We start from the raw sequence: 23,115 nt of genomic DNA, 5'->3' as shown, positions 1-23,115 counted from the left end.
ACTTCCGGGCCTACAAAATATGTTTATACTATAATTATGACTCGTATATTGACCTGTATTTCAAAACCTCCCTATTATTCTAGCTCATAAATGTTATAAATGTGCCTATTATCAGTGCAATCTGTTGAAGGTGTGCATGCATGTGCTCCATTTATAGGATGCTTATACGGTCTCACCAAAGAAAGTTTTAGGCATTATCAAACTGCCCGTGTTGGTGAATCCTGCTGAGGAGCGTGTTGGTGGCTATCTTGTAGATATTGATTGGCAATATGTCGACTAATCTGCTTCAGCGATTTCTTCACTTCACAACTGGGAGCAGTGTATTGTCTGTCAGCAGTATTATCGTACAATTCAATCGTCTGAGTGGGCCAGGAGGCCCTGTGCGCACAACACATGTGATGCTTTGCTAAAGCTACCAATCTCGTATGCCAATTATAGCGAATTTCACGGAAAGTGGATGGCAATCCTCAACGACAATGACCTTTGTTGGGTAATGAACTGTTTGTAACTTCTTTCTGAATGGACCATGAACTTCTTAATTAAGTATCGTCATTATCATTATGTTACTATTCCCTGAATGGACCTTGAACTTCTTAAGTTTAATTATTTGTGCTGATCACGTCATAATTGTTTTGGCTATATACACAGTAAAAACAGATAATTATGTTATAATAACATAAAACATCTCAAATAAAATGCATCATTTGAAATTATTTTAATGTAGAAATGACATAAATTTCTGTCATTTTAACACTAAAATACGATGATGCATCCCATAATAACATAATTGTGTTTTTGCTGTGTAGCTAGCTTACTCTCAGTGTCATCCTTCATTTCAATCAATCACCTTCATGGATGTTCATAATAATTATATGATTATCGTCAATTCTAACAATAACTCCCTTTAATTATATAGGTAGTATTGTTTTGGCTTATAGCTATTGTACTGCATGCATACTCTCATTAATCATTTTTCATGTTGATAATTATATGAGCTTTGTTTACTGAGCATCACAATGGCATGCATAAAAATAATAATTATGTAAGAATAACATCAAATTATGAGAGTCATCATGGTCATGTTTTATACCGTAATCGTTGACATAAACTGCAAAACTTGTTCATACAAATCAATGCCAAACTCATCAGAAGGTGCTAACGGATTAACAGCTTGCTGTAGGAGAGCAAAATTCTCTGAACTTAGCCTTATTGGCACCTCAGGCACAACTATAGAACGTCCCTGAGACGGGATGGGGCCTTCCATATCAATTCCACATTCTTCCTCCACATTCTCAAAAAAATCCAAAGCTGCGAGTCCGGAGTGCTGCAAAAGTAGTGCCCCTGTTGTAAACAACTGGTGTGGAGACTTACGGTGTGCAGTTCGGATTGAGTGATGGTTCCATCCACCAATGAACAGTGCAAGTGCCTGATTAATACGTGGAATGAACACATTATAATGAAGGGAATACAGATGCGTCTCATTCAAACAGTCTAATAGATCCACTTGTTCCATAAAGTAAAACAGCTTGTAAAAGAGAATAGTCACAGCGGTGCATGTCCCTCCATATAGTCGCTCTATGCGTTGATTATGGACCGAGGCTCCTACAATCACACCTCTCCTATCATGTCCTCTTTTTTCTAACATGTGACGTGCGACCAATACATTTTCCCCACTTTGGTCCATTCTTATATACGAGATGGCAGCTGATGCTTTTGAACTGCACACAAAAATAATTCGTACACTGTTGGCGATTTATTATTGCCACAATACTTCAAGAAAGTCACCAGCCTACTGTAGCTGTCAATGCAGCCATGAGTGACGATTCTCCATCTAATAAGCTTATGATGTGAATCTGAAACAATTAAGATAATTCAACCATAATTAATTTTAATGTAATGAAATTAGTCAATACTATAATGAAAGCATGCACCGCAGGTGCTGATACCTCGATGGAGATGCCAAAGCTACATAACATAAAGCTACTAATAGCTTTTATACACATGATGAACATTTTTGATTTTGCTGCATGCAAACTTAGAGTGGGTAATGATTGACCATGATTATTGTTAAACAATAAAACAATCGATGCCAAAAGTTCAAGTCTAAAATTAATGGCTGCATCAGCAGAGCCTTGCAGCTCTCTTCTCACTCTTGTAATGCAGCTACCAATAGCTAGCATTCTAGTGCAGAGCTAACTACTAAGTAGAGTAGCAACACTTGGTAAATAAGTTTGGCTATACGTGCCCGGCTTCTGAAAAGACTGCAATGGCATTCCAAGTAAGCAAAACTAGGCGTAACTCGAGAACGAAGCATTATTTTGCAAATCCACGAATTAAAATCCAAGTAAACATGACTATAGAAGCCTATAGAAACTCTTACTTGCACTTGATTGCAGTCTACACACACATAGACACACAAACGTATATACCTCGCTTGCGCATGCATGCGCACCGAGGCATAATAATGGTCTAACTGGTTTGGGTTTACGGGGCCGCCCGGGGTAATTAAAAGCGCATCACATACGGATCAGTATTTGCACAGGGTTCAAACAACAGCTGCGGCTAAAGATATTATTAAAATTGCTGAGAACGGCATCATAAACGATTAGGTTACTCGTATAAGGGATTAAGAACACTCATAACAAACACAGGCAAGGGCCAATTAGAAGCCTTGCCATTGCTTGTTACTCGTACTACTTTATCAGAGGCTGCAGCTATAATTATACGATATTTTGCTAGCAATTAGAATTCGAGAGACCAGAAAGGTGTTCATTACGTCTACTAACGCTCCAGTAAAATGAGACCGCTTCCTTTTTTGCCTTTAGAAAGGGCTACTTTTAACCGTGCGTAAAGAATCTCACACACGGAATAACTCTTCTTTGATAAGAATGCACAAGTCACAAATTAATACTCGCGCTTATTTATTAATGTTACCATGCAGACTCAATTACAAACACATCTATGGCTGCTTGTCGTGACCAAATGTTTGGCATCCATCCACGCATAATGTAATTTGTGGTTAGTTCTACGCTGGGACAACTCTTTGATAAGTAGCATACCAGTTCCTTTCTGAAGGCAAACAGGAAGTGGTTTAGCAGGTAAGTTCTTTTCACCTGCACAAACTCAAAGTCTGCCATGTGAAAGTCTGCACTAACAAGCTGCTACTGTAGATACCACTGCAGTATCAATATGACTCAGAGGTGATTACGGTTAAAGTTTATTGAGGCTACTATTTGAGAGCAGCTTTTATCGCACTGAAGATGGGGATTAATTTTAGAGGCTACTATTTGAGTGTGGGCTTTATACAAGAGCGGCCTCTGATCAAGCATAATTAATATTTTGACGAATATCAAAAGGATGATACCGTATATTAGATTTATTCGATCTAAGGTGACACTTTTAAAGCCTAATTTTGGAGGTTGAAAAATTATGTTGAAGTCTTGCTGGTGTTGCATATTTGATCATTGTTTCTCTAGAGGCTATAGTTTGACCTCTATTTAGAACGTGACATACAAAAATATTGTCAACACAGCAGTTGCTACAGTGTATAGCCGGACCACGAATATTTTACCCAGCGACCTTGACTACCTTTACCTGCAGTGCAAGCAGAAACTATGAAAATAAGATCCATGAATGGACTTCCTCCCCCTCCCCCCCTAAACATCTGCATTCAGGTAGTTGTATGACTGAGTATATATGCAAAGGCAATCTCAAAACCCACTAGAATTCACCCTATAGACCTTCGAATGAACACCATGCAGTCATTTCTCTGCATGGCCGGCGATGTATTAAACAGGGTGTTGAAATAATGGTGACTTTTAGACCCCCCCTTATTTCCACTCTCTACTTCAAAGTCCTGTAAATGACACCCTGTTGACTAAATAACACGTACTTTTAGAGGTTACAATTAAAATTGCATATTATGGAGGGTGTCGCATATTTGGAGGGTTGCTTTACATGGATACCTTTAGCTATTTTCCAACAATCAAGAATATTTTTTGATTATTTCCACACGATACGTGGGGCACGGAAATCAAGCTTTTGGGAACTTAAAGAAGGCCTGTAAAGCCTTAAAGTTATTGCAGGGGACAAGATCAATCCCTCTTTCCTATAATTATATCTATTTGTATGGTTCCAGATCAATATGCATTTACAAAAACTTGTACAAATAATAATTATACCCACCAATATGCCAGAGGTTTGGGCCAGCAACTGAGTAAGGCTGTCGTCGACTAAGACCACCCATCAATCTTGAAGCTGCACTTAATGGGTCAGATGACCTTAGAGAACATCGGACTCTATCCCTTGACACACTATATCCCATTCTTCTCAGCCTTCCACATACCATAATGACTCCTAACGTCGGGGATTCTGAATGGATTTCCTTCACAATCCTGTTGAGCTCATGATCTGATAAAGTTGTTGCAGAGTCATCCAGCAATTCAAACTCAACTCGTCTTCTGTATACACAAGATTACTTATGTTTATCAGTCAAAAACTTACCTATATATATGGTCATACAAGATACACCAAGCAGGGCCGCAATTTCAGTCCAGCTAAAATTTAGTGATGATAGGTACACTAGTTGTTCCTTTTCAATTTCAAACTTAGATCTTCCTCTTCCAAAGATTCTTCTAGCAGCTTGATACTGGAATTTGCTGGTTTCTAACATCTCTTCATATTGCACCCACTGTCTATGTACACTTCTCAGGCACTCTAGTAGATGAGCCAAATTCGATTGAAACTCATTAATTACTAGCTCATCTTCTTCTCCAACTTCAGAACACCCTTGCAGCATTTGATCAGATAGTTGCATGCAAGTACTCAGACAAACTTCTAGTCTTGGCAACACATAGTCACAAAATTCTCGATTCGCTATTCCACGATGATGTTCTGTGTTCTCTAGGAATCTGCTGACATCAATAAAGTATTGACTCCATGCTCCAAACAATTCATCCTGCTCAGCCATCTCTAGCTAGCTAGCAAGCTAAGGCATGCAAGGTTGCTTATGCGCATGCGCATATGAAAAGGCAAGGTGATAAGGAAGGCAAGGTCAGGTTCAAAGTCTCCCTTGGCTACACTACGTATGCCACGTTATAAGGTTACGTACGCCACATTATAAGGTCACGTATGTCATGCTATAACTCCAATAAGGTCACGTATGTCATGTTATAACATTCAAACGTCATAACGCCATCATTTCTTTATGTTACTGGATTTCCAGGCCTATATTATATATTATAATATTATATTATATCAACTGGGAATGACTTTCTGTACCTATTATCTTCGTTGTTGTACAAGCAATATTTACCATTTTGACTTTGTTGAATAGAGAATTAGGTGAGGAATGGAATGGTGTTGACTGCTAAGTACTAAGGAAAGTTCACAACATGTGATAAAATGGCAAAATTTACCGGAATTTATGTTCACTTTTCCGTACCTCTCTTTGGCTTATAATTTGTCTTGGGTATTTCTATGCTTTTATATTGTAGTGAGTACTGTATATTGGGCACCCTTATTTGACTGAACAAAGCCTTATTTTGGCAGTAGCTGTGATGTTTAGTCTACATGTATATTTACAAATTAACGTACGTACATGTATATACTGGTCATACGTTATTATGTTACTACCGTCTTGTTTACTTACCCATGGGTGATATAATTATACTATAGGGTTGGATAATGAATACCTGGACGACTGGGATAGGGGGAAAAATCTGTTTCTAGCCGTAAGGAGCTTAAGACGCTGTAGTGATGCCACAAGGACTGAAGTTTACAGTCAGGTACGTATATATACAATGTGTATTGTAAACCTAAAACTCCCCTCGTCCCTTTGCAGTCAAATTATTTATTGACATGGTAGGGGACCTGTTCATCCTCCCTGGCACAAGTGCCTTTCTGAGTGAGCGAATCGGCTAGAACCCTCTCGAAGCGTTTAACTACATTTCTATTTGATGCATAATTATTTTTTTACGTGTGATCAAACAACCATAATTATAATTATGAATCGAATGAACTATAATACTAAAGAGTGTGAATACACAATACGCTAAAGTGACGTGATCAAGCTATTAAATTGTATTTCCCTCGTAAATCATACATTCATAGCTACAACTTTGTTGCTAAAGTCAGTGCAATTACATGATGCTGGCACTGCTAAATATCTTGAATCCTTCGTCTTCACAAACAGAGGCTTAGTGGCTTCTCTCGATCTCAGTAGAGTGTTTCTCTGTATTAATTAATATTAATTAAAAGGGACAATATTAAATTGGACAAGCAAGCTATGCAAATTAATGTAGACTGGTATTTTGGACTTATACCTCATCACTGCTCTTTAGCTCTAGCTCTTCTCAAGTCTCATATGCTGTCTGTCTGCTCTGTAATCTGTGCTGCCATCCCATATATCCCAAGGTGATGTGAAGAAACTATTATTAGCTTCCGGTGCAGTGAATTAACTTCCTGCACAGCCTGGATCCGTTTCCAATCCCTCTTTCTACACTACAGGGATTTGAGGAGTTCTTGCAACTGTAATGTCGAGAGCGGAAGTACTTGTCACGTGAACAGTTACGTAATTATGGCTCATTACAAACCAATTTTTCTCCAATAAAGCCTTTAGGCCTGTTTATTTTGGGAAAAAATCGACCTATAGGAGGCTTTGCTCTGCATATGCAGGGGCGGATCAAGGAAAAATGAAAGGGGGGGGTTAGTAGAAAGGGGCGAAGCCCCGTACGAGGGTGGCGGAGCATCCCCCTCCCGCCTCGCCGGAGGCGAAATTTTTTGCTTTTTACAATTTGCTCACACTTTTACCTTAATTTGAACTGTCATATTTATAAGTGAATACTGAATATGAAAAAGTTAATACAAAAAACTCGTTCTAATCAACAAAAGGATGTATACTGTAGATGTAATACATCTACATTCATGCACTCTTGGTACATGAAAGAATCACAATGCCTACCCAGACTGCACTGAGAGTGAGAGGAGATAAGGCTGCTTCCTTGCAACTAGCTGAAAAAGTCTGAGAATCTGCTCCATGTTGCAGCTCAACAGCATGCACAATAGCCTCCTTCACAAGGCCTAGGAAAAGAGGCCTGGGATATGATCGAGGCTACAAAACATTGCACAAGGAGCTGACTCAGCAACAGCAATAGTTGACCTATGCACTTTATTAGTTCTCTAGCTAGCTAGCTAGCTAGTATAGTATGCATGTCCAGCTAGCTAGCCTACATCCTTTATACTCTTAGTAGCTAGACTTGGCTATTGTCTAGCATCTCTTAAGTCAGTGAGTCTACATGCAGATGCATAAGTAACAAGGTTGGTGGCAAAATTGTTGTAACCTCAGACTAGCAATACATAGGTAGTTTTTCAAAAGGGGGGGGCTTCAGCCCCTCAAAATCACCCCTGGATCCGCCCCTGAATTATGCAAGCATTTGCACCACAGCTAAAGCTATCCTTGAGCCCAATCGTGAGCTACTACTATTAGTCTGTCACACAAACTGTGTATCCAGCTGGAGCTAGCCTAAGAGAGATATTACTGAGACTAGTGATACACTTTGAGTTTCAACAGCTTACAGGCAGGCTGGGGCAAGTAGTAGCTCACAAAACGATTAGAATCTCAAGGATAGCTTCAGCTGACAACCTGCTGTGGTGCAAAGCCTTTACCAAAGGCTCTTAGCTGTCTGATGTAAGTCGATGTTTTCCGAGTTTAACAAAAATGAATAGGCTCTATTGGAGAAAAATTGGTTTGGAATGTTACCAAGGTTCACGTGACAGATACTTCCGCTCTCGACATTACAGTTGCAACTAGTGTTCAAGCTGGCGCTGTGCTAATGCCTCTCGCCATGATTTGCTTTCGCTCAAAAGTATAGAAGAGAAAGTATAGAAGAGGAAAAAGTGTATAAAATAATCTGTCTAAAACTGACTTGCAATTGTATAATTATTGTTGTGTTTTGTGGCTGCTTATACCAGGACCTCAAGGATCTAGGAAGCAACAAAGAAGAAGATTTTGTTTTCAATTAATTATAAGCGGAAGTGCATAATTATTTCATAAAGTTAGCTTATCTATATAAAGTCACTGAGAAGAAAAGACTTATTACATGCATCTATTGTTGTATTATGTGGCTTTAATACCAGGACCTCAAGAAAGAAGAAAATTGGATCTGTAGTTCATGCAGTGTATAATTATAATATTTAAGAAGAAAAGACTTGTGTACATACATATTGTTATCTATAGTAGTGTTTTGTGGCTTACCAGGCCCTCAAGAAAAATATAATTCTGCCAGGAGGATCTGGATCTGGGGAATGAGCGCGCATGCGCATTACATCCATAGGAATAATTAAAGGGTGTGTCCAAAGAGATCAATTTCACAAATGGCTACTGCTAGCTAGCTGTTTTAATAGGTATTTTCTGAGTCTTGTAGCTAACAAAAAGCTAGCGCTTTAATGCAAGGCTAACTCATATGTTGAATATAAAGTTTGTGCGGACAGATGATGCTATGAAAGATTCTGAAGAGACTGCAACAGCCTTCAATGTGAGTCAAACTAGCCATAACTCGAGAAAGAAGCTTTAGTTTGCTAATCCACAAATCAAAATCCAAGAGAACGTGGCTAGAAGCCTATAGAAGCTGTTAGTTTTCGTCGCATTGCAACCGTTGAGCAGTTACAGCTGGAACAGACACACAGACACACAGACACACAGACACACACACAGTCAGCTTTACCGTATCCCTCGTGCCGCTACGCCTCGAGGCATAAAAACTCCTCAAATCCCTGTATCTATGCATAGATAGTAGAGGAGAGGGATTGGAAACGCATGTGTGGGACTCAGTACAATTTCGGCCCATCCGTGTCTCGCCTACGCCGACGCAATGCTGTAGCGGTAACTGAAGCAAGGCATCTTTTTAGAAAGACAGAGAAGTGCCTTGGCCTCAGGAATATTGCACAGGGCTATGCCAGTTAGTACTATGCTCTTAGTACCTAGTATAGTTGTAACCTTAACCTAGAAGTGTCTACTAAAGGAGTTTCATGAGTTTTTTTAAGCTTTCCTTGACTGGTTGAGGATTGTGGGATTTTTTTATCTCTCCAAAAAGAAGTACAGCCTGTTTGAGATTGAAGACAAGTACAGTGGTATGTTAAGTGTTTTTTAAATGTAGCAACTTTGTGATTGACTCTCCATGGTAGTATTTGCTGACAAATTTATTATCACACTCATGACTTTCACTTGTGGGATTTTATGGAAGTGTAGGTGTTGAAGTAGCAAATGTATATAGGCTAGAAGTGACCCTTTAATGTTACTACATGCTATTGTACACTTTATTTGTAGTTATACGAATGGATCGGCAAGTTTTTTGGGGAAGAGTTATGAGAGAATAAACGACGGAAGTGTCAGTTGTGGAAGACCCAAGGTAACTGTTATCTCAAACTGATACTGTTTTTAATCTCAGATTGTGTGCATCTGATGATGCTTCTTCAGAGTTTACATCGGCAGACTGTAGCACCTTCACTGAACCACTACCAAAGAGGACATTCAAGAAAATTGCATCATTATTTCTGTCTTTACATCACGAGTAGACATACAATAATTATGTTAAATTGTTTGTATAATGAATTGTTTATGATCTAGATCTATAAAAGAGAAGTTAACATGTTCTTGAACTTCTATTAATTAACACTGTGTCTGATCCCACTGTAAACAATGGCGAAAACTCCTCTAATACTAACTTCTGAAACACGAATGGAAGCTAGTAGCCTAACTTGATCCTAGTAGCCTTCCTGCCTGTCTCATGTCTCTTTCTGGCTAGTCAGTAGTAGCCTTCCTGCCTGTCTTTTGGCTGTTAAAGACTAAAATTATCATAGGACAAAGGTCAATTTCTAGTGACGGAGGTAGGAAAGGAAGAAATTTGACCGTGACACGCATGGGCCGGGCATTTACGTATGCGTTTCCAATCCCTCTCCTCTACTATCTATGATCTATGATTGGACTATGATTGCCGATTTCCAGAGGAGGTGCGAAGCACTTAACCTTTGCTCATTAGGTCTCTAATTGCCTTTGTGTTAATTGCATGTAGTCTTGTGGACCAGCCAATATATTATCGTCTGGCAAATTACACATGAGCTACTTGTGCAGCGGTCTAAGTGGCTGTTTGCATTGATAAGTGGTTAGTGGGTGGAGGACGGATGTGTGAAACCACATAATTAGATTTGCCAAATCTATTTTAGCTACCAGTGCAGCTGTGCGGTTTCACAACTTACTACAAACACTTATCAGCCACTTAGAGCGCCACGATATTTGTGGCGCGGTCAACACAACTCTGTACGGTGAAATTGGCCAGACCCTCTTTCAGGGTCTGGGTCCGCGAGACAAAATTGCATGTCAGTCTCATGAATTAGCCGCCCTTCCTAAGTGAGAGACCTAGGAAGGGCGGCTGATTCGTGAGACTAACCAACAAGCTGAAAGACATCATGCAAGACAGCCTGGAGCAAAGAGCTTGCCATCAATAGAATCATGTCAGGGAACACTCCAAAACAACCAGCTATAAGAAGCCATCATCTATGATTAAAAGAAGTGATATCCAGGACCATGCATGTACCACAGCAGAAGAGCCTGAGGCCTCCTTTTACAATGTATATACGTATAAAGTGGACCGTACATGCATGCTACATGCAACAAAGGCCAGCTATTGAGAAGCCTGGCCAAAATCTCATCCGCCCTGTGTTTGACTGTGGGAGGGAGCAGCTCAATACTTGACTGAAAGTGGTCGTCGTTCTCTGTTTTACGTTTTAATAATCCATTCTCGTTCACACAGTTAATGTGCATGTGACGCTCATTCAACTACAAAATGATCTTGTTGTTGCCAAACCAGTTCAAGATACGACAAGAAATGAAGATTTTGATGAGCTCGAGCATTCTTCCTCATTAGTATTCACACCTGAGTTTGCCAATGTGGTCAATGTCGATGGATTGAGAATTAAAGACGGCAAGGTGTTTGTTATTTGGAAGTGGCAGGTGCTACATCCACAAGACAAGACGGTAATAATAGTGAGGGGAAATTGCTGTTTGTTTTCGGCCAACGGAACCCCGGACTATTCAGACACAGGGTCTGAAACAGTCATCCAGAAGTACTCTGAAAAGCAAGTGTACTTATTGACGAAGGTGTCCCTGTACCTATATATAGAAGTACATGTTGAACCTGACAATCCTGTGACTCCAAATGCAATTGCGTTGTAGACAGTTCCTTTGGATACGTAGTGAAGGAAGCACGGGATGCTGTGCACAATGCCCTCATAAGGAATGACATTACTGTTGTAACATTCAAGTGGGTCAAATATGTTAGTGACTTTGTAAAAATGCCCAAAAACACATTTTTACAATTTGAAAAATTGCTAGGACCATTGATCAGGGGAAGTACCAAGGTATATACCGTATGGGCCCAGGGTTTTTTTTGCTAACATAACAAAGAAAGGTGCATGTATGGCACATCAAATTAATGTTGAAATACACATTAACCGAATAGCCGCGGTTGACACTTTGAAGCGTCAATACTTGAATAGCTGGTAGCCGCGGTTGAAGTGTCAACCGCACATTACTCTACTCTTAATTAATTTGTGGTGAGCTACAACCTTCCAGAGTTCCACAGCTTCACAAGGCTTCTCTCTAAGGTCAACAGAAGCCGTACTGAGTCCGATCACCATAGGTTAGTAATCAAAAATTTGCTGACATTTTTATGTGAAATTTGTATTTCAATATCAATCTCAAAAGTGAACATACATTATAATAAATACAATTACAATTAATTCTATGGTACAACAATGACTAAGAGGCCTCTGTACACAGGGGATGAGGTACTCCTAGGTATCCTGGATAGTAGTCACAGTGAGTAGACCTTCTCAGACCCATAAGATGGTGGTGGTTCCATGGCAGATAGCAGTGACGATAGTTTCACAGACCTGCATGAGGAAGAAGGAGTATTACCAACCAAGCAGACCACCTCTAGAATCAATTGTTCTTACACACAGTAGAACATAACCTTCTCAGAGACAAACACCAGCCAACAAGCCAGCCATAAAGAAATTGAATTTTAAATGTACCTTTGTTTGGGGTGGTGCCTAAAAGATCAAAAGATTATCATGCAATCAATACACACACTAAATTGAATAATAACATTCAGCCACATAATTATAATTGAATTGCTATAATAGACAGCACACTAAAAATTAGGCACTAACTCACAAGCCAACAAACCTAAAAAAGTATATTGAGAATGGCCATACACAAAGTACAGTACATCTCATACAAGGGTGCCAAATAATTATGAATCATGCAACCTTAGACATAATTATGTATAGGCTCCCACAAGCAAACTTACATGCAATGGCACTCATAGGCACATATAAAGTAATTGTGATCCTACAACAAACTGGGAGTTCATAAAAAGATTTAACTTTGGGCACAAAATTACAATGCATATCACAGGCAAACACACAAGCCAACTAATGACAAATTGTGACCTAATCCTAGCTGGGGAGCATAACACAACCAACAAGCCTATTATGTTGGGAAGAAAATGTCCTTACACAAGTAGACAGTACACTCACTCATAAACAGTACACTCATAAGCCCAACAAGCCTTTTCTTTCTTTCCCCTGAAAAGGTCAGAACATTATTATGCAATCAACCTCGTACATGTACACCTAATTGAGTAGTGAGCCTAATTGAATTGTAACCTTGGAAGCAAGCAGGAACTTTACACAAGCCAACCCCAATTGGAAGCAAGCAGGAACTTCACACAAGCCTAGGCATAACTTTTGGCAGAGCACTGATAATATTTAGCATGGTATAAAGTACCATTTTACACATGGTGAGGCCTGCTTCTTGCAATTTACAGAGTACCTCTGACAATCTCCTGTCGTGCTCTTCCTGTGTCGGGCCACAGGCACACACAGGGAACACACACACACACACACACACACACAGATACACACAAGCGCGCGCGTGTGCACAGATACACATACACACACATACACCCGCGCGGGCACACATAACAGACACAGATACACACACACCCGCGCGGGCACGCATACAGACACACACACGCACGCACATAAATATACACACAAGTGCGCGCGCGCACACACACACACACACACACCACTTACTGTAAGCAGTTCCACTCCTGGCCTGACTATGGACTCCCACCATCTCAACCAATCTGTTGGCCCAAACTTTCCGATCTCTGATTCAAGACAAAATTCCAGCATTCATCACAGCTGATAACAGAATACATTGTGGATGAGACCAACAGATAGCTAGACAAATCAATGACCCCTTTACATTGCAACACTGCTGAGCGTACATATAGGCTTCTGTATTTTAAACTCGGCTTCAACACACTGCTGGAGCCAGTACACTTTACAAGCTACGTAGGTAAGCGTATTATCAGCTAAGAACACTATGTACAAGCTAAAAACAGCATCGCTATAATCATACGCACACAAAGCTTACCTCTGAAGTAAAATCTCGCTCTGTCCTTGGCTGGTTGACTGTTCAGATTGGAGGTCCTGACAGAGTAACTAGCTACAAGGTAGCTTGAAGAGAACTGTTACTGTTACTAAGGGGTGCACCTTTCTTTGCCACACTGAAAAGAATAATAATTGAATATCAAACACTGTACACTACACTCTAAAAACAGGCTCTAAACTAACTCAGCTTCTACACAAGTACACTTTACACACTCTTAAGCTATCTAGGCAAGTGCAGAAGCATACTAAATCAGCTCAGAGGCTTATGAAGGCTTATACTAGCTACATAATGCTTGCTATAATACACACACAAAGCTTACCTCTGAAGAGATCCCTCGCTCTGGCCTTGGCTGCTTGACTTTTCCGTTAGAAACCAGGAGATACTGACACAGTAACTACTGTAGACTACTTTAGTAAGAAGTTGAATAAAGAAAACTGTCACTGTTTCCAAGTTATGCATCTTTCTTTGCTAGAGGCAAATGCTGAAAAAGAGAATATAATTTGAATATCAAACCTTGTAGACTACACTAAAAAAACAGGCTCTAAACTAACTAAACTACACAGCCAAAAATCCACGGGCTGTTTCATGCCTGTTACGGGCCCGTTACAGGCATGAAACCACGTGGTGTATTCAACTGTTTGGTTAGATACTGCTTAGCAGTCTGTGGATTTCAGCATGTAATCAGCCGTGGAACGGGCTGTAAGCAGTCTGAGCACGGCCTGTAAGCAGCCCTGTGTTCTCAGTTAGTTCCGGTTTGCTTTTACACAATTTAGGTCATCATATAAGTGTTTTCAAGCCCATCCATCATATAAACATTGAGGTGAGGTGTATTTATATAGTGGAAAAATGATAGTTAGATGATACAAAAACGAATTAATTAAGTGCATACTCATTTAAGCAAAATAAACAGTTTGAATAGTCGTGTTCTAATGTTAGTTTCTTTTCTGTAGTGATAGATTGTCTTTCGGCTAAATATGTTGCTCCTTGTACGTACTTGCAGTTAGATGTGCATTCGTGAATAATAGAAATAGGGATGATTATATATGTCGCATCTATTTGACTGATGTTTGGCAATATGTGTAGTGTTGTGCAATTTTCTTCATTCTGACGTGTAGTAGGGATCAGTCGCTGGACCAGAATCTGTGCCTGTGTGCCGTCTTGACAGAAACATGCCACAAGTCTTCCATACTCAACCTAGTAGAAATATTAAAGATGCAGGTGAAGCTCTGATGACAGTGATGCATGCATTTTGTTGTGCTATCTATCTTACATTATCATATCTTTGGAAGGAGATGTAATTTCCCACGTCTATCACCCCCACCTCCTGTGCGTAAACAGCCTTATAAGGTTGTATGATTTCTGATCTTGCCATGTACGTTAGAACCATTGTTCCATTCATTCGTGCCTGGCCGAGAGGTATAATGCCGGTGTGAAGGTGTAGCTCCAGGTCATTAAAGGATACCCTTTGCTTGTAAATCTATGAGCAATGTCTTGAAAGTATTAATGTTAACTGTTAACCCACCTTCCTTGGTGCACCGTGTTGGGCTATGTCCTTCTGACCGTGTCCTGGCCCTGGCATTCCCAAAAAAGATTGCAATGATGGTTCTTTTATGAGGTGTGTGAGTCCCTTGCCACATCTGTTTAGTATTTAACAACTCTGCGTGGGTATGATTATTATTAGAAATTTACCTCACTGTGCTCTTGTTTGGGTCAACACCTCCCTGACACAGGTAGCGGAGCTGCTCCAGTGTGGCAAATCTATTTGCAATGTCACGACTTGACGCCTGTCGATTACTGTGTAGATTCTGTTCCCTCATGATACCGTTGAAGGTTTCACATCTGTGATTCAGTAAATTAACTGTATGTTATTGAATCAGCTATAATACTCACCTCTCAGCGTTAAACACAGATGGGGGCCCAAAATCTTTTACATTCTCCGCTAAGTGTAGTAGAAGATGAAACTTTGGCTTATTGAGCATGTGCGACTTGTGAGATTTTAGAGATTGTAGCAGGGATGTACACGATGTGCTCAGTTTTTTAATGGAGGTGGTTGTTGCACTATGAGAGTACGCTCCTTTAAAAACCTAATGTCATTTAGTGTCGATTAACTGCGTTACACAGCAATTTAGGTGTACCTTTGAGAGGTGCAGCCATATTTCTCTTTCTCCATCGCTCAGATATCGCCGCAGCACAAACGGAGCTATTTGAGCAAGAGCCTTGAAGTCCCTTCCCACGCATGACTGGTGATATCTGGTCATGCTGCCGTTGATGTGGATGTCCAGGCCTGAGCGTGGGAACTGGTCAATTGAGGCTGACACCTCTTGTTTCTGTCTAGCAGTTAACCTCTCCATCAGATCCCTGAACATGTACTTATACCCTCCGAGCAGGATAGTGTGTAAGCAGTCGATAGGTGTGCTTCTGGAGAACAAACAATTTGCGTGTGTATTGAAATTATATGTATGTGCATTTCAATCGCTTTCACCTGTACAAGTCCACCGATAGTTGGAATAGTGGATTGTACACATCATAGAGACCGTATTTTGTTCGCAGAGTTCTCTTTCTTTTTTCATCTGCCATTGTGATGAGGGATATTTGTGTGTTAGAGCTCTCCTTTGTTCTCAGCCTCCCGACAATAGTTGTGGTCGTTGTTTTGTCACACTGAAGACATGTGTTTTGTATTATTGTATTGCATTTTTTTAATCAACACTCACCATGCACATCCTACAGAATTTGTTGGCTGTGCTCCCCATGTGTGATAAGATCTTGGAGTGTCGGGGATTGTCTCCAATTATCAGGATCACTGGGGCTCTGACAAGAACATTGGTCTTTAGGTGCGCATCATACATCACCACACCCTCTTCCAATTGTATTAGGTCATGTATGAAGCCCTCTGCCAATTCCATACATGGCACTTTGTTGGAGCAAGTAATTAGGTGAATGTTGTTGAGGTCTCTGTTTTGCTTTTTTGGCAGTCTTACCATACAAATCGCAATAGTTATAGCATTGGGAATACATACAAACGTCCTCACCTGCTAAAAGAAGGGCCCAATTGTCAAACTTGTTCCACTTCCGACTTCTATTCCCACTTGTATCGTCAGTGTACAACATGAGCGGCACTGTTATAACAGAGAGCCCTTTTGCCGTTTGTCTGATAGGGTGACTCCGTATCAACTCATTCCATTCCTAAAGGTACTCCATACAATCAGATTAATATAATTATATATTTAACTAACCTGTGATGTTATTGCTCTACCATCTCTCTCCTCTGTAGAGCGCACAAAAGTGTTGTCCTTGTTGAACAGGGTTGTCCGTTGGACGTCCTTTAGTTGAGAGCAGGCAATCTTAGTCTCGTCTGTTACAAATGTTTTCTGGCCATCAGTGCAGATCATTCTCACAGTTGCACTTAGTTGGTGTGTCTCTTTCTAAAGGTAAAATGGAATATTGCTAGATGCAGCTAGTACTTGTGTACCTCAACCTCAAACTTCATTATCTTTGCCCAAGTGTCCTGTGTAGCTTCCATACTGACAATATCACCAATGAATACCTGTTTCCCATTATGTGTGATCATGGGAGCGTGGTATTTGGGATCCTCGTGCCACCTTCTTGCCTCGTATATTTCGCTATAAAAACAACCATGTAATAATAATTTTTTTATATATTACATTAATATGTACCAAATTCCTTCACTTGAGTAAACAGGAAGTCTCTGTATGTTGTCTGCAATACGAGGTGTTCCCAAACACTTCCTTACTATTGTTGAGGGGAAGTTGACAAAAAATGGTATTCCTTTTCCAGAGTTGCACTACATTTAAAATTATTTGGAAATAAGCATTTAATTTGGTTAACTTACCTTTGTTGGTTCAGTGAACCCTGGTAGTCGTACACTCTTCACTTGGTAGATACTGGGAGAGCAAGGATCTATCTCTTTGCACATTTTAAGGGCAAAATCACCTATTCTCTCGCTCTAGAAATTAGGAAAGTTAGTACTACTAGTAAATGGTCTACCGTTTCATACCACGGGTCGTAGTGTACGCAGCAAGATGAAGCCCATTGCCATTGTCTTCGATGTAAAAGGGTAGAAATAGTCACCACTTTGTTCTACAGAGTATTGTAACATAATGTGCACATTTATTTTACTCATTAATTACCAGAATCATTGCCAGTAGAATGTGGGCTCAATATATCTGCTTGAGAATTAGCACCATCCTCTCCGTGTATCAGGAGATCTTCCTCACTGTCATTTGTCTGTTTTCTCTATGCAGTAACTTTTAATATACAACACACATTTATCACCTACCATTTCAAGGCTGAGCGCAAACTCTTCTCCATTCTCAATGGTCTAATAAAAATAATTATTTATATAGACCACGTCTAGTCTTCGTCTTATTAATTTTACCCTTGTAGTGTGAAAATGAGTCACAGAGTCTTTCTCTAGCTCTACTCTGGCAGCAATTTTGATTAACTTTTCCAGTCTCCTGTGCTTAGCACTTGTGTTGTGGCGCTCCAGATGTGAGGGATATGGAAAATCTACCTTGCAGACCGTGCAACGGGTGTCTCTCCCTTCCATGGCTGCTTCTTGCAAAGACCAGCTCCACCCAGTTGCTTAGTTGCATACACAGCCAAAAATCCACGGGCCGTTTCATGCCTGTTACGGGCCCGTTACAGGTATAAATCCACGTGGTGTATTCAACTGTTTGGTTAGGTACTGTTTAGCAGCCTGTGGATTTCAGCATGTAATCAGCCGTGGAACGGGCTGTAAGCAGCCTGAGCACGGCCTGTAAGCAGCCCTATGTTCTCAGTTAGTTCCGGTTTGCTTTTATACAGTTAAAAGCTGAGTTTGGCATGAATAATTCAACGAAGTGTTAAAATTTTTAAGAAACAAACATAGCCAGACAGTTCGACAGTTTACAACACTAATAGGAATGTTTCTTCTAGTGCTTGTGCTGCTCGAGTGTGTCACTGTGTATATAAAGAAGACACGTGAATAATGGTTGGAAAGAAAATAATGTTTCTTACATTTATAAATTTTCTGTTTGACTGTTTGTACTACCAGCCATGTCCTCTGTCACACTGTGTGTATAAAGAAGACATGTGAATATCGTTGCAAAGAAAATAATGTTTCTTACCAATATAATGTGTTGTTCGACTGTTCGTACTGTCCACAGACCAGCCATGTCCTCTGTCACTGTGTATATAGTGAATATCGTTGCAAAGAAAATAATGTTTCTTACCAATATAATGTGTTGTTCGACTGTTCGTACTGTCCACAGACCAGCCATGTCCTCTGTCACTGTGTATATAGTGAATATCGTTGCAAAGAAAATAATGTTTCTTACCAATATAATTTGTTGTTCGACTGTTCGTACTGTCCACAGACCAGCCATGTCCTCTGTCACTGTGTATATAGTGAATGTGGTTGCAAAGAAAATAATGTTTCTTACCATTATACATTTTTTGTTTGACTGTTTGTACTGTCACAGACCAGCCATGTCCACAGCCAGTAACTTAACTAAAGCAAAACACAAACAAAGTTTTATAATTATTATGAATGATTGCTTACCTGCCAAATTCTGATAGTTCCTAAGTATAGGTGTGTCCACGATATAGGTGTGTCCACGATATAGGTGTGTCCACGATATAGGTGTGTCCACGATGCTGTAATTAGACCAACCAATGTAAACGACAATAATTATTATTGTAAAATACCTTCTGGTCATGATGGGTTGAAATCATTGATGGCATGAGCATTCCAATTTATATATGTACATCTGTATGTGTGCATCAGTACACGAGTTTAAAGTGAGTTAAATAATTATTAATTGGCTCACATTCTCAAGTAGTGTGACAAGGAACCTCAATCTCGAGCTCAATCAGTACAGTAATGATGACATAGACACAGGTACATATGTGTGTGCATACGTACGTAAACGAGTTCGAGTAAGTGAGTCAATAATAGAACCTGAATCTCGAGCTCGTAAAGTAATGATGACACAATATCATAGGTATACATTTTATATACCTCGTACTCACTTATATAGTAGTCGTTGTAGAGGTCCTTTTTAGATGTGTATTCCTATACATAAGCAGCATATTGACCAACATTTTAAAAACCAGCTGAGCACTCACTTATATTAAACGTTGTAGAAGAAGTCAACAACCTGCGTCAGAGGCAACCAGATCTGCAATACGAAATAACTCCGTCAACATAATTATTTATACATTACCACATAAGCACACCTTGTAGCCTATAGAGCTAGACTCCTAGAGACAGTGAAAGAAGAATTGCAGAGACATCTAGCAGCTGACAAATGGACAGAAGTGAGTATTAATTAGACCTACTATACTAGCTCCTTATTTAGACTCTACTTACTTCCTCTCTCTCTCTTTTCTTGCTAGCTGGCCTTGGCAGTCAGCTACATAAATAATATAATTACTCCATCCATCCTTTAAAGCTGCAACTGAACGAGAACATCAAACTGAAGCACCTTTTCAGTCTCTTGGTGGATTTCGTAGCTAAGCAACTTTCTCTCTGCGCATGCGCATACACTGGCTGCACAGGCTGTAAGCAGGACGTGGGTGGTACAGGCTGAAACAGGCCCGTTATTTACGGTCCGTATTCAGGACAGGATGTACGTGCTGTAACAGGCCTGTGGTTCCAGGATGTAAGCGGGCCGTGGGCGATTACATCTGCATACAGGCCCGTATTCCGGCCTGTATTCAACTGATTTTCCCCACGGGCCTGAAACAGGCCTGTGGATTTTTGGCTGTGTAATCATGTCGTAATTTCCTGTTGAGCTTCCTGTACCGGAGGCTATATAATGGACTAACTGGTCCACGTGCGTGTATTCTAATCTGCTGGTGTACTTTAATATTGAGCTCATGTCTAGTCTAATGGATGGACCATAAATCACAGAAGGTATAGAGTCTACATGTACGTCTTTAGTTCCAAAGCAGGTAATAGACAATGAAGCTATAATATCTATAATTATACTCATAGTCTTGAATACTTTGCTCTGTGTTTATACATTGTTTCTTCTTAAGGACTCAGCTGGGTTGGATCAGAGTCTGTACACGTACACACGTACAAAGAGTTACTATATGAATTGCTTCTGAATGACATACCGACTGGTGACTCTTCGTCGGTATGACTGGTTCCATCGTCCTCTAGTATGGTTTGCCATTCTGCTGGGCATGGCTCACCAGACTTTCCAAAACGATACTCAAGCCACTCTCTAAATTGTACATACATTTTCCCCTCCTCTCGAGCACGGGGGGATTCCTCTCTGACAAACTTCTTCTGCAATTTGAAACAACGTAACAGTGCAATTCATGATCATAGAACATCGTCACCAAGAGTGTCAAGTTCTTGAGGTAACATTTTTCAATGTCCCTGCTCATTGGAGCCTTTAATGTTCCGATCATATCCCTTGCCACTGTCTCGGTTTTCCTTTCAGGGAATTTGCCGTATGGATTCAATCCAAGGACCTTGTTTGGAGTGTAAGCGTAAGTGGTATAATTATTAGTGATAAAATTTTACCTTTCTCCTCTCATCGACCCTGTACTCACTAAATTTCTTTTTTAACCACCGCAAACTGCGTCCAATTTTTCGGGGTCATTTGCATCTCTGTCCATTGCTTGTGTGGCCAGTGACTACGTGAATAACATGTATTTTCATAAATATTAGTGCATTGTTGAATACGCACTTGTAATGTTTCATCATCCACTTCTCTCCTCAAGGAGCGTAAAAACACTGCACCCAGTTTGGACTTGAGTGTATGCTAAGTCAAAGGTAATATTATTTTATGACCTGTGGCATAATTATACACACCATGTACTCTGTTTTTTCAACGGAAAAGATAGGTTTTGTGGTCTTGACATTTTGGAGGCACTGCTGTTGTCCACTTTCTAGTTTGACCAGCCTTGTATTAATTTCCTTTAGCTCTTTGAGAATATTCTATAGTTAATGACAAAGGCGTGCATGTATATACACCAGTTAATGTAATTATCATGCTTCTATTATTATACCTCCAGCAAGACTTTGTTTTGTATAGACTGTACCACTAAAGCACTTGAGCCTGAAGAGGATTCACCTGTATTAAATAATGTTATTCAACTGATTTATCCACATTTTAAATCTTTTACCCGCTGTTTTTGTATATTTGAGTCGATACTTCTCCCCTGCCACTACTTTGGTTTTAGTAGATAGCAAACGCTGTGTGTGTGTGTATGGTTCAATGTTAGGATTTTAAGTGTTAGCACCTAATATTTTAACATACCCCACTGCTGTCCATCAACGATTTGTTGGTCACGTCTATCCCGCTGGACCGCATTCCTTTGAGAAGACTCTCAACCGTCCCTGCAGTCATTACCCCAGATTTCCCATTTTCTAACTCGACTCGTACCTGACCCCTGTGTGTGAGCATAGTTTTTGTTTTACTCACTGTTTCTCTATTCACTAACTGTTTCTCTTTTTCTGTTGCAGGCCGAGGAAGTACACTCGATGAAAAGGGAATGGTGAACTGCTGCTGTACATATATTTTTATCATAATTATTTTAGCAACTCATTTTTAGCTTGTAGAGTTATTCCAGTAATTACTGTTGTGCTTTACCTTGTTCTTGTTGGCTTTACTCATTCTCTCTGTGTTCGATCAGTGTAATCATAGATCTATAGTGTAATGAATATGAACATTCACCTGCATTTCAGTGCTTCCTTACTGCGCATGCGTTGCATGCTGTAAGCAGGGCGTGGGTGGTACATGCTGAAACGGCCCTGTTATTTAGGGGCTGTATTTGGGCGTACATGCACGTGCTGTAACAGGCCTGTGGTTCCAGGATGTAAGCAGGCCGTGGGCGATTACATCCGCATACAGGCCCGTATTCAGACCTGTATTCAGCTGATTTCCCCACGGGCCTGAAACGTTCCTGTGGATTTTTGGCTGTGTATTCTTTCAGTATATTTCATACACTCAGAGGCTATCTAGGTAGGTGGACAAGCATATTAAATCAGCTCAAAAGGCTTCTAAAGGCTAGACTAGGAAAATGATGATCTCTATACACACACAGAGCTTACTTGTGAAATGATCCTTCGCTGGGGCCTTGGCTGGTTACCTGCTCCGTTCAAAACTCAGAGATCCTGGCAGAATAACTATTCTAGACTAGTTTGCAACAAAGTTGCCTGCAGAAAACTGCTACTGCTTCTTAGCTACACATCTTTCTTTGCTAGAAGCTGATAATGAAAGTAATTTAAAATTAATTAGATTTTTTTTTTTTTTTTTTTTTGTTATTGCAAGTGAGAAGACAAAATAATTTAGATTTTGGTTCCGCGGTGGGCGGTACTATGTATGAAATCATAACCGCGGCTATTCGGTTAAGTACTGTTGTCGCCTAACCTAATTTTGCGTTGATCGATTTCCAATGACTGCATTAATTTAATTGTATAACACTCGCACGACTGTAAACAATCATGTTCTAATAGCATTGTTCACCGCTCATGTAATCTTTTGTTGTACATTTCTATTGAAATTCGACCAAGTGCAGCAATAACATGCATCATAATTATACACGTATTATTAGCTGTTAGCCATGAATATAAT

General features: G+C 40.1%; 3 protein-coding genes and 4 long non-coding RNA genes across 10 annotated transcripts; 3 read left to right on the top strand and 4 right to left on the bottom strand.

The window, feature by feature from the left end:
- Positions 1–7,797: 7,797 nt before the first annotated feature.
- LOC135338625 (uncharacterized) lies at positions 7,798–11,382 on the top strand. 2 transcript variants are annotated; one of them, XR_010395664.1, is made up of 3 exons: positions 7,798–9,129; positions 9,326–9,407; positions 9,476–11,382. It is a non-coding gene; the product is annotated as an uncharacterized LOC135338625 (long non-coding RNA). The 2 variants fall into 2 exon arrangements; XR_010395663.1 differs by having other exon boundaries at positions 9,326–11,382.
- A 339-nt stretch (positions 11,383–11,721) lies between these two features.
- LOC135338540 (uncharacterized) lies at positions 11,722–22,795 on the bottom strand. The gene is made up of 5 exons (XR_010395535.1): positions 22,593–22,795; positions 13,842–14,003; positions 13,505–13,637; positions 13,159–13,269; positions 11,722–11,949 (listed from the first exon to the last, which is right to left on the bottom strand). It is a non-coding gene; the product is annotated as an uncharacterized LOC135338540 (long non-coding RNA).
- Positions 13,997–18,130, top strand: LOC135338654 (uncharacterized). 2 transcript variants are annotated; one of them, XR_010395700.1, is made up of 4 exons: positions 13,997–14,342; positions 14,638–15,917; positions 16,250–16,711; positions 16,794–18,130. It is a non-coding gene; the product is annotated as an uncharacterized LOC135338654 (long non-coding RNA). The 2 variants fall into 2 exon arrangements; XR_010395699.1 differs by having other exon boundaries at positions 16,250–18,130.
- On the bottom strand, positions 14,330–16,492 carry LOC135338473 (uncharacterized). Its single transcript, XM_064534615.1, has 8 exons — positions 16,234–16,492; positions 16,005–16,180; positions 15,658–15,940; positions 15,413–15,606; positions 15,212–15,361; positions 15,045–15,159; positions 14,793–14,999; positions 14,330–14,716 (listed from the first exon to the last, which is right to left on the bottom strand). Exons 1-8 carry the CDS (start codon positions 16,423–16,425, stop codon positions 14,396–14,398), a joined length of 1,638 nt encoding a protein of 545 aa, XP_064390685.1. The 5' UTR covers positions 16,426–16,492; the 3' UTR covers positions 14,330–14,395.
- Positions 16,564–18,204, bottom strand: LOC135338525 (uncharacterized). Its single transcript, XM_064534699.1, has 7 exons — positions 17,820–18,204; positions 17,671–17,767; positions 17,538–17,620; positions 17,373–17,486; positions 17,197–17,324; positions 16,756–17,142; positions 16,564–16,705 (listed from the first exon to the last, which is right to left on the bottom strand). Exons 1-6 carry the CDS (start codon positions 17,820–17,822, stop codon positions 16,977–16,979), a joined length of 591 nt encoding a protein of 196 aa, XP_064390769.1. The 5' UTR covers positions 17,823–18,204; the 3' UTR covers positions 16,564–16,705; positions 16,756–16,976.
- LOC135338616 (uncharacterized) lies at positions 20,289–22,161 on the top strand. Of its 2 annotated transcripts, XR_010395653.1 has the most exons (4): positions 20,289–20,476; positions 20,564–20,893; positions 20,977–21,937; positions 22,005–22,161. It is a non-coding gene; the product is annotated as an uncharacterized LOC135338616 (long non-coding RNA). The 2 variants fall into 2 exon arrangements; XR_010395652.1 differs by having other exon boundaries at positions 20,977–22,161.
- Positions 20,355–22,356, bottom strand: LOC135338515 (uncharacterized). Its single transcript, XM_064534680.1, has 10 exons — positions 22,132–22,356; positions 21,799–22,047; positions 21,665–21,734; positions 21,548–21,612; positions 21,351–21,476; positions 21,226–21,300; positions 21,060–21,172; positions 20,873–21,007; positions 20,645–20,819; positions 20,355–20,587 (listed from the first exon to the last, which is right to left on the bottom strand). The coding sequence occupies exons 1-7, from the start codon at positions 22,153–22,155 to the stop codon at positions 21,101–21,103; spliced, it is 681 nt and encodes a 226-aa protein (XP_064390750.1). The 5' UTR covers positions 22,156–22,356; the 3' UTR covers positions 20,355–20,587; positions 20,645–20,819; positions 20,873–21,007; positions 21,060–21,100.
- Positions 22,796–23,115: the final 320 nt, after the last annotated feature.

The sequence above is a fragment of the Halichondria panicea genome, chromosome 7 (assembly GCF_963675165.1).
Source record: "Halichondria panicea chromosome 7, odHalPani1.1, whole genome shotgun sequence".
In the NCBI taxonomy this organism is placed as follows: Eukaryota; Metazoa; Porifera; class Demospongiae; order Suberitida; family Halichondriidae; genus Halichondria; species Halichondria panicea.
Note: the sequence above shows the minus strand (reverse complement) of the source record. Positions and strands in the feature narration are given on the sequence as shown.

Bases quoted from the DNA above. Each gene is read 5' to 3' on its own strand.
- LOC135338473 (XM_064534615.1), bottom strand. From the start codon at position 16,425: ATGGAATTGGCAGAGGGCTTCATACATGACCTAATACAATTGGAAGAG. The intron at 15,160-15,211 runs GTAAATTTCTAA...AATACTAAACAG, and splicing joins CCAAACAAGAGCACAGTGAG to ATGTGGCAAGGGACTCACAC. The intron at 15,000-15,044 runs GTGGGTTAACAG...CATTGCTCATAG, and splicing joins AACACGGTGCACCAAGGAAG to ATTTACAAGCAAAGGGTATC.
- LOC135338525 (XM_064534699.1), bottom strand. The intron at 17,325-17,372 runs GTAAGTTAACCA...TTTTAAATGTAG, and splicing joins GGTTCACTGAACCAACAAAG to TGCAACTCTGGAAAAGGAAT. The intron at 17,143-17,196 runs GTACATATTAAT...TTGTTTTTATAG, and splicing joins TACTCAAGTGAAGGAATTTG to CGAAATATACGAGGCAAGAA.
- LOC135338515 (XM_064534680.1), bottom strand. From the start codon at position 22,155: ATGAGTAAAGCCAACAAGAACAAG. The intron at 22,048-22,131 runs GTAAAGCACAAC...ATATATGTACAG, and splicing joins GTAAAGCCAACAAGAACAAG to CAGCAGTTCACCATTCCCTT. The intron at 21,173-21,225 runs GTGCGTATTCAA...TTATTCACGTAG, and splicing joins TGGATGATGAAACATTACAA to TCACTGGCCACACAAGCAAT.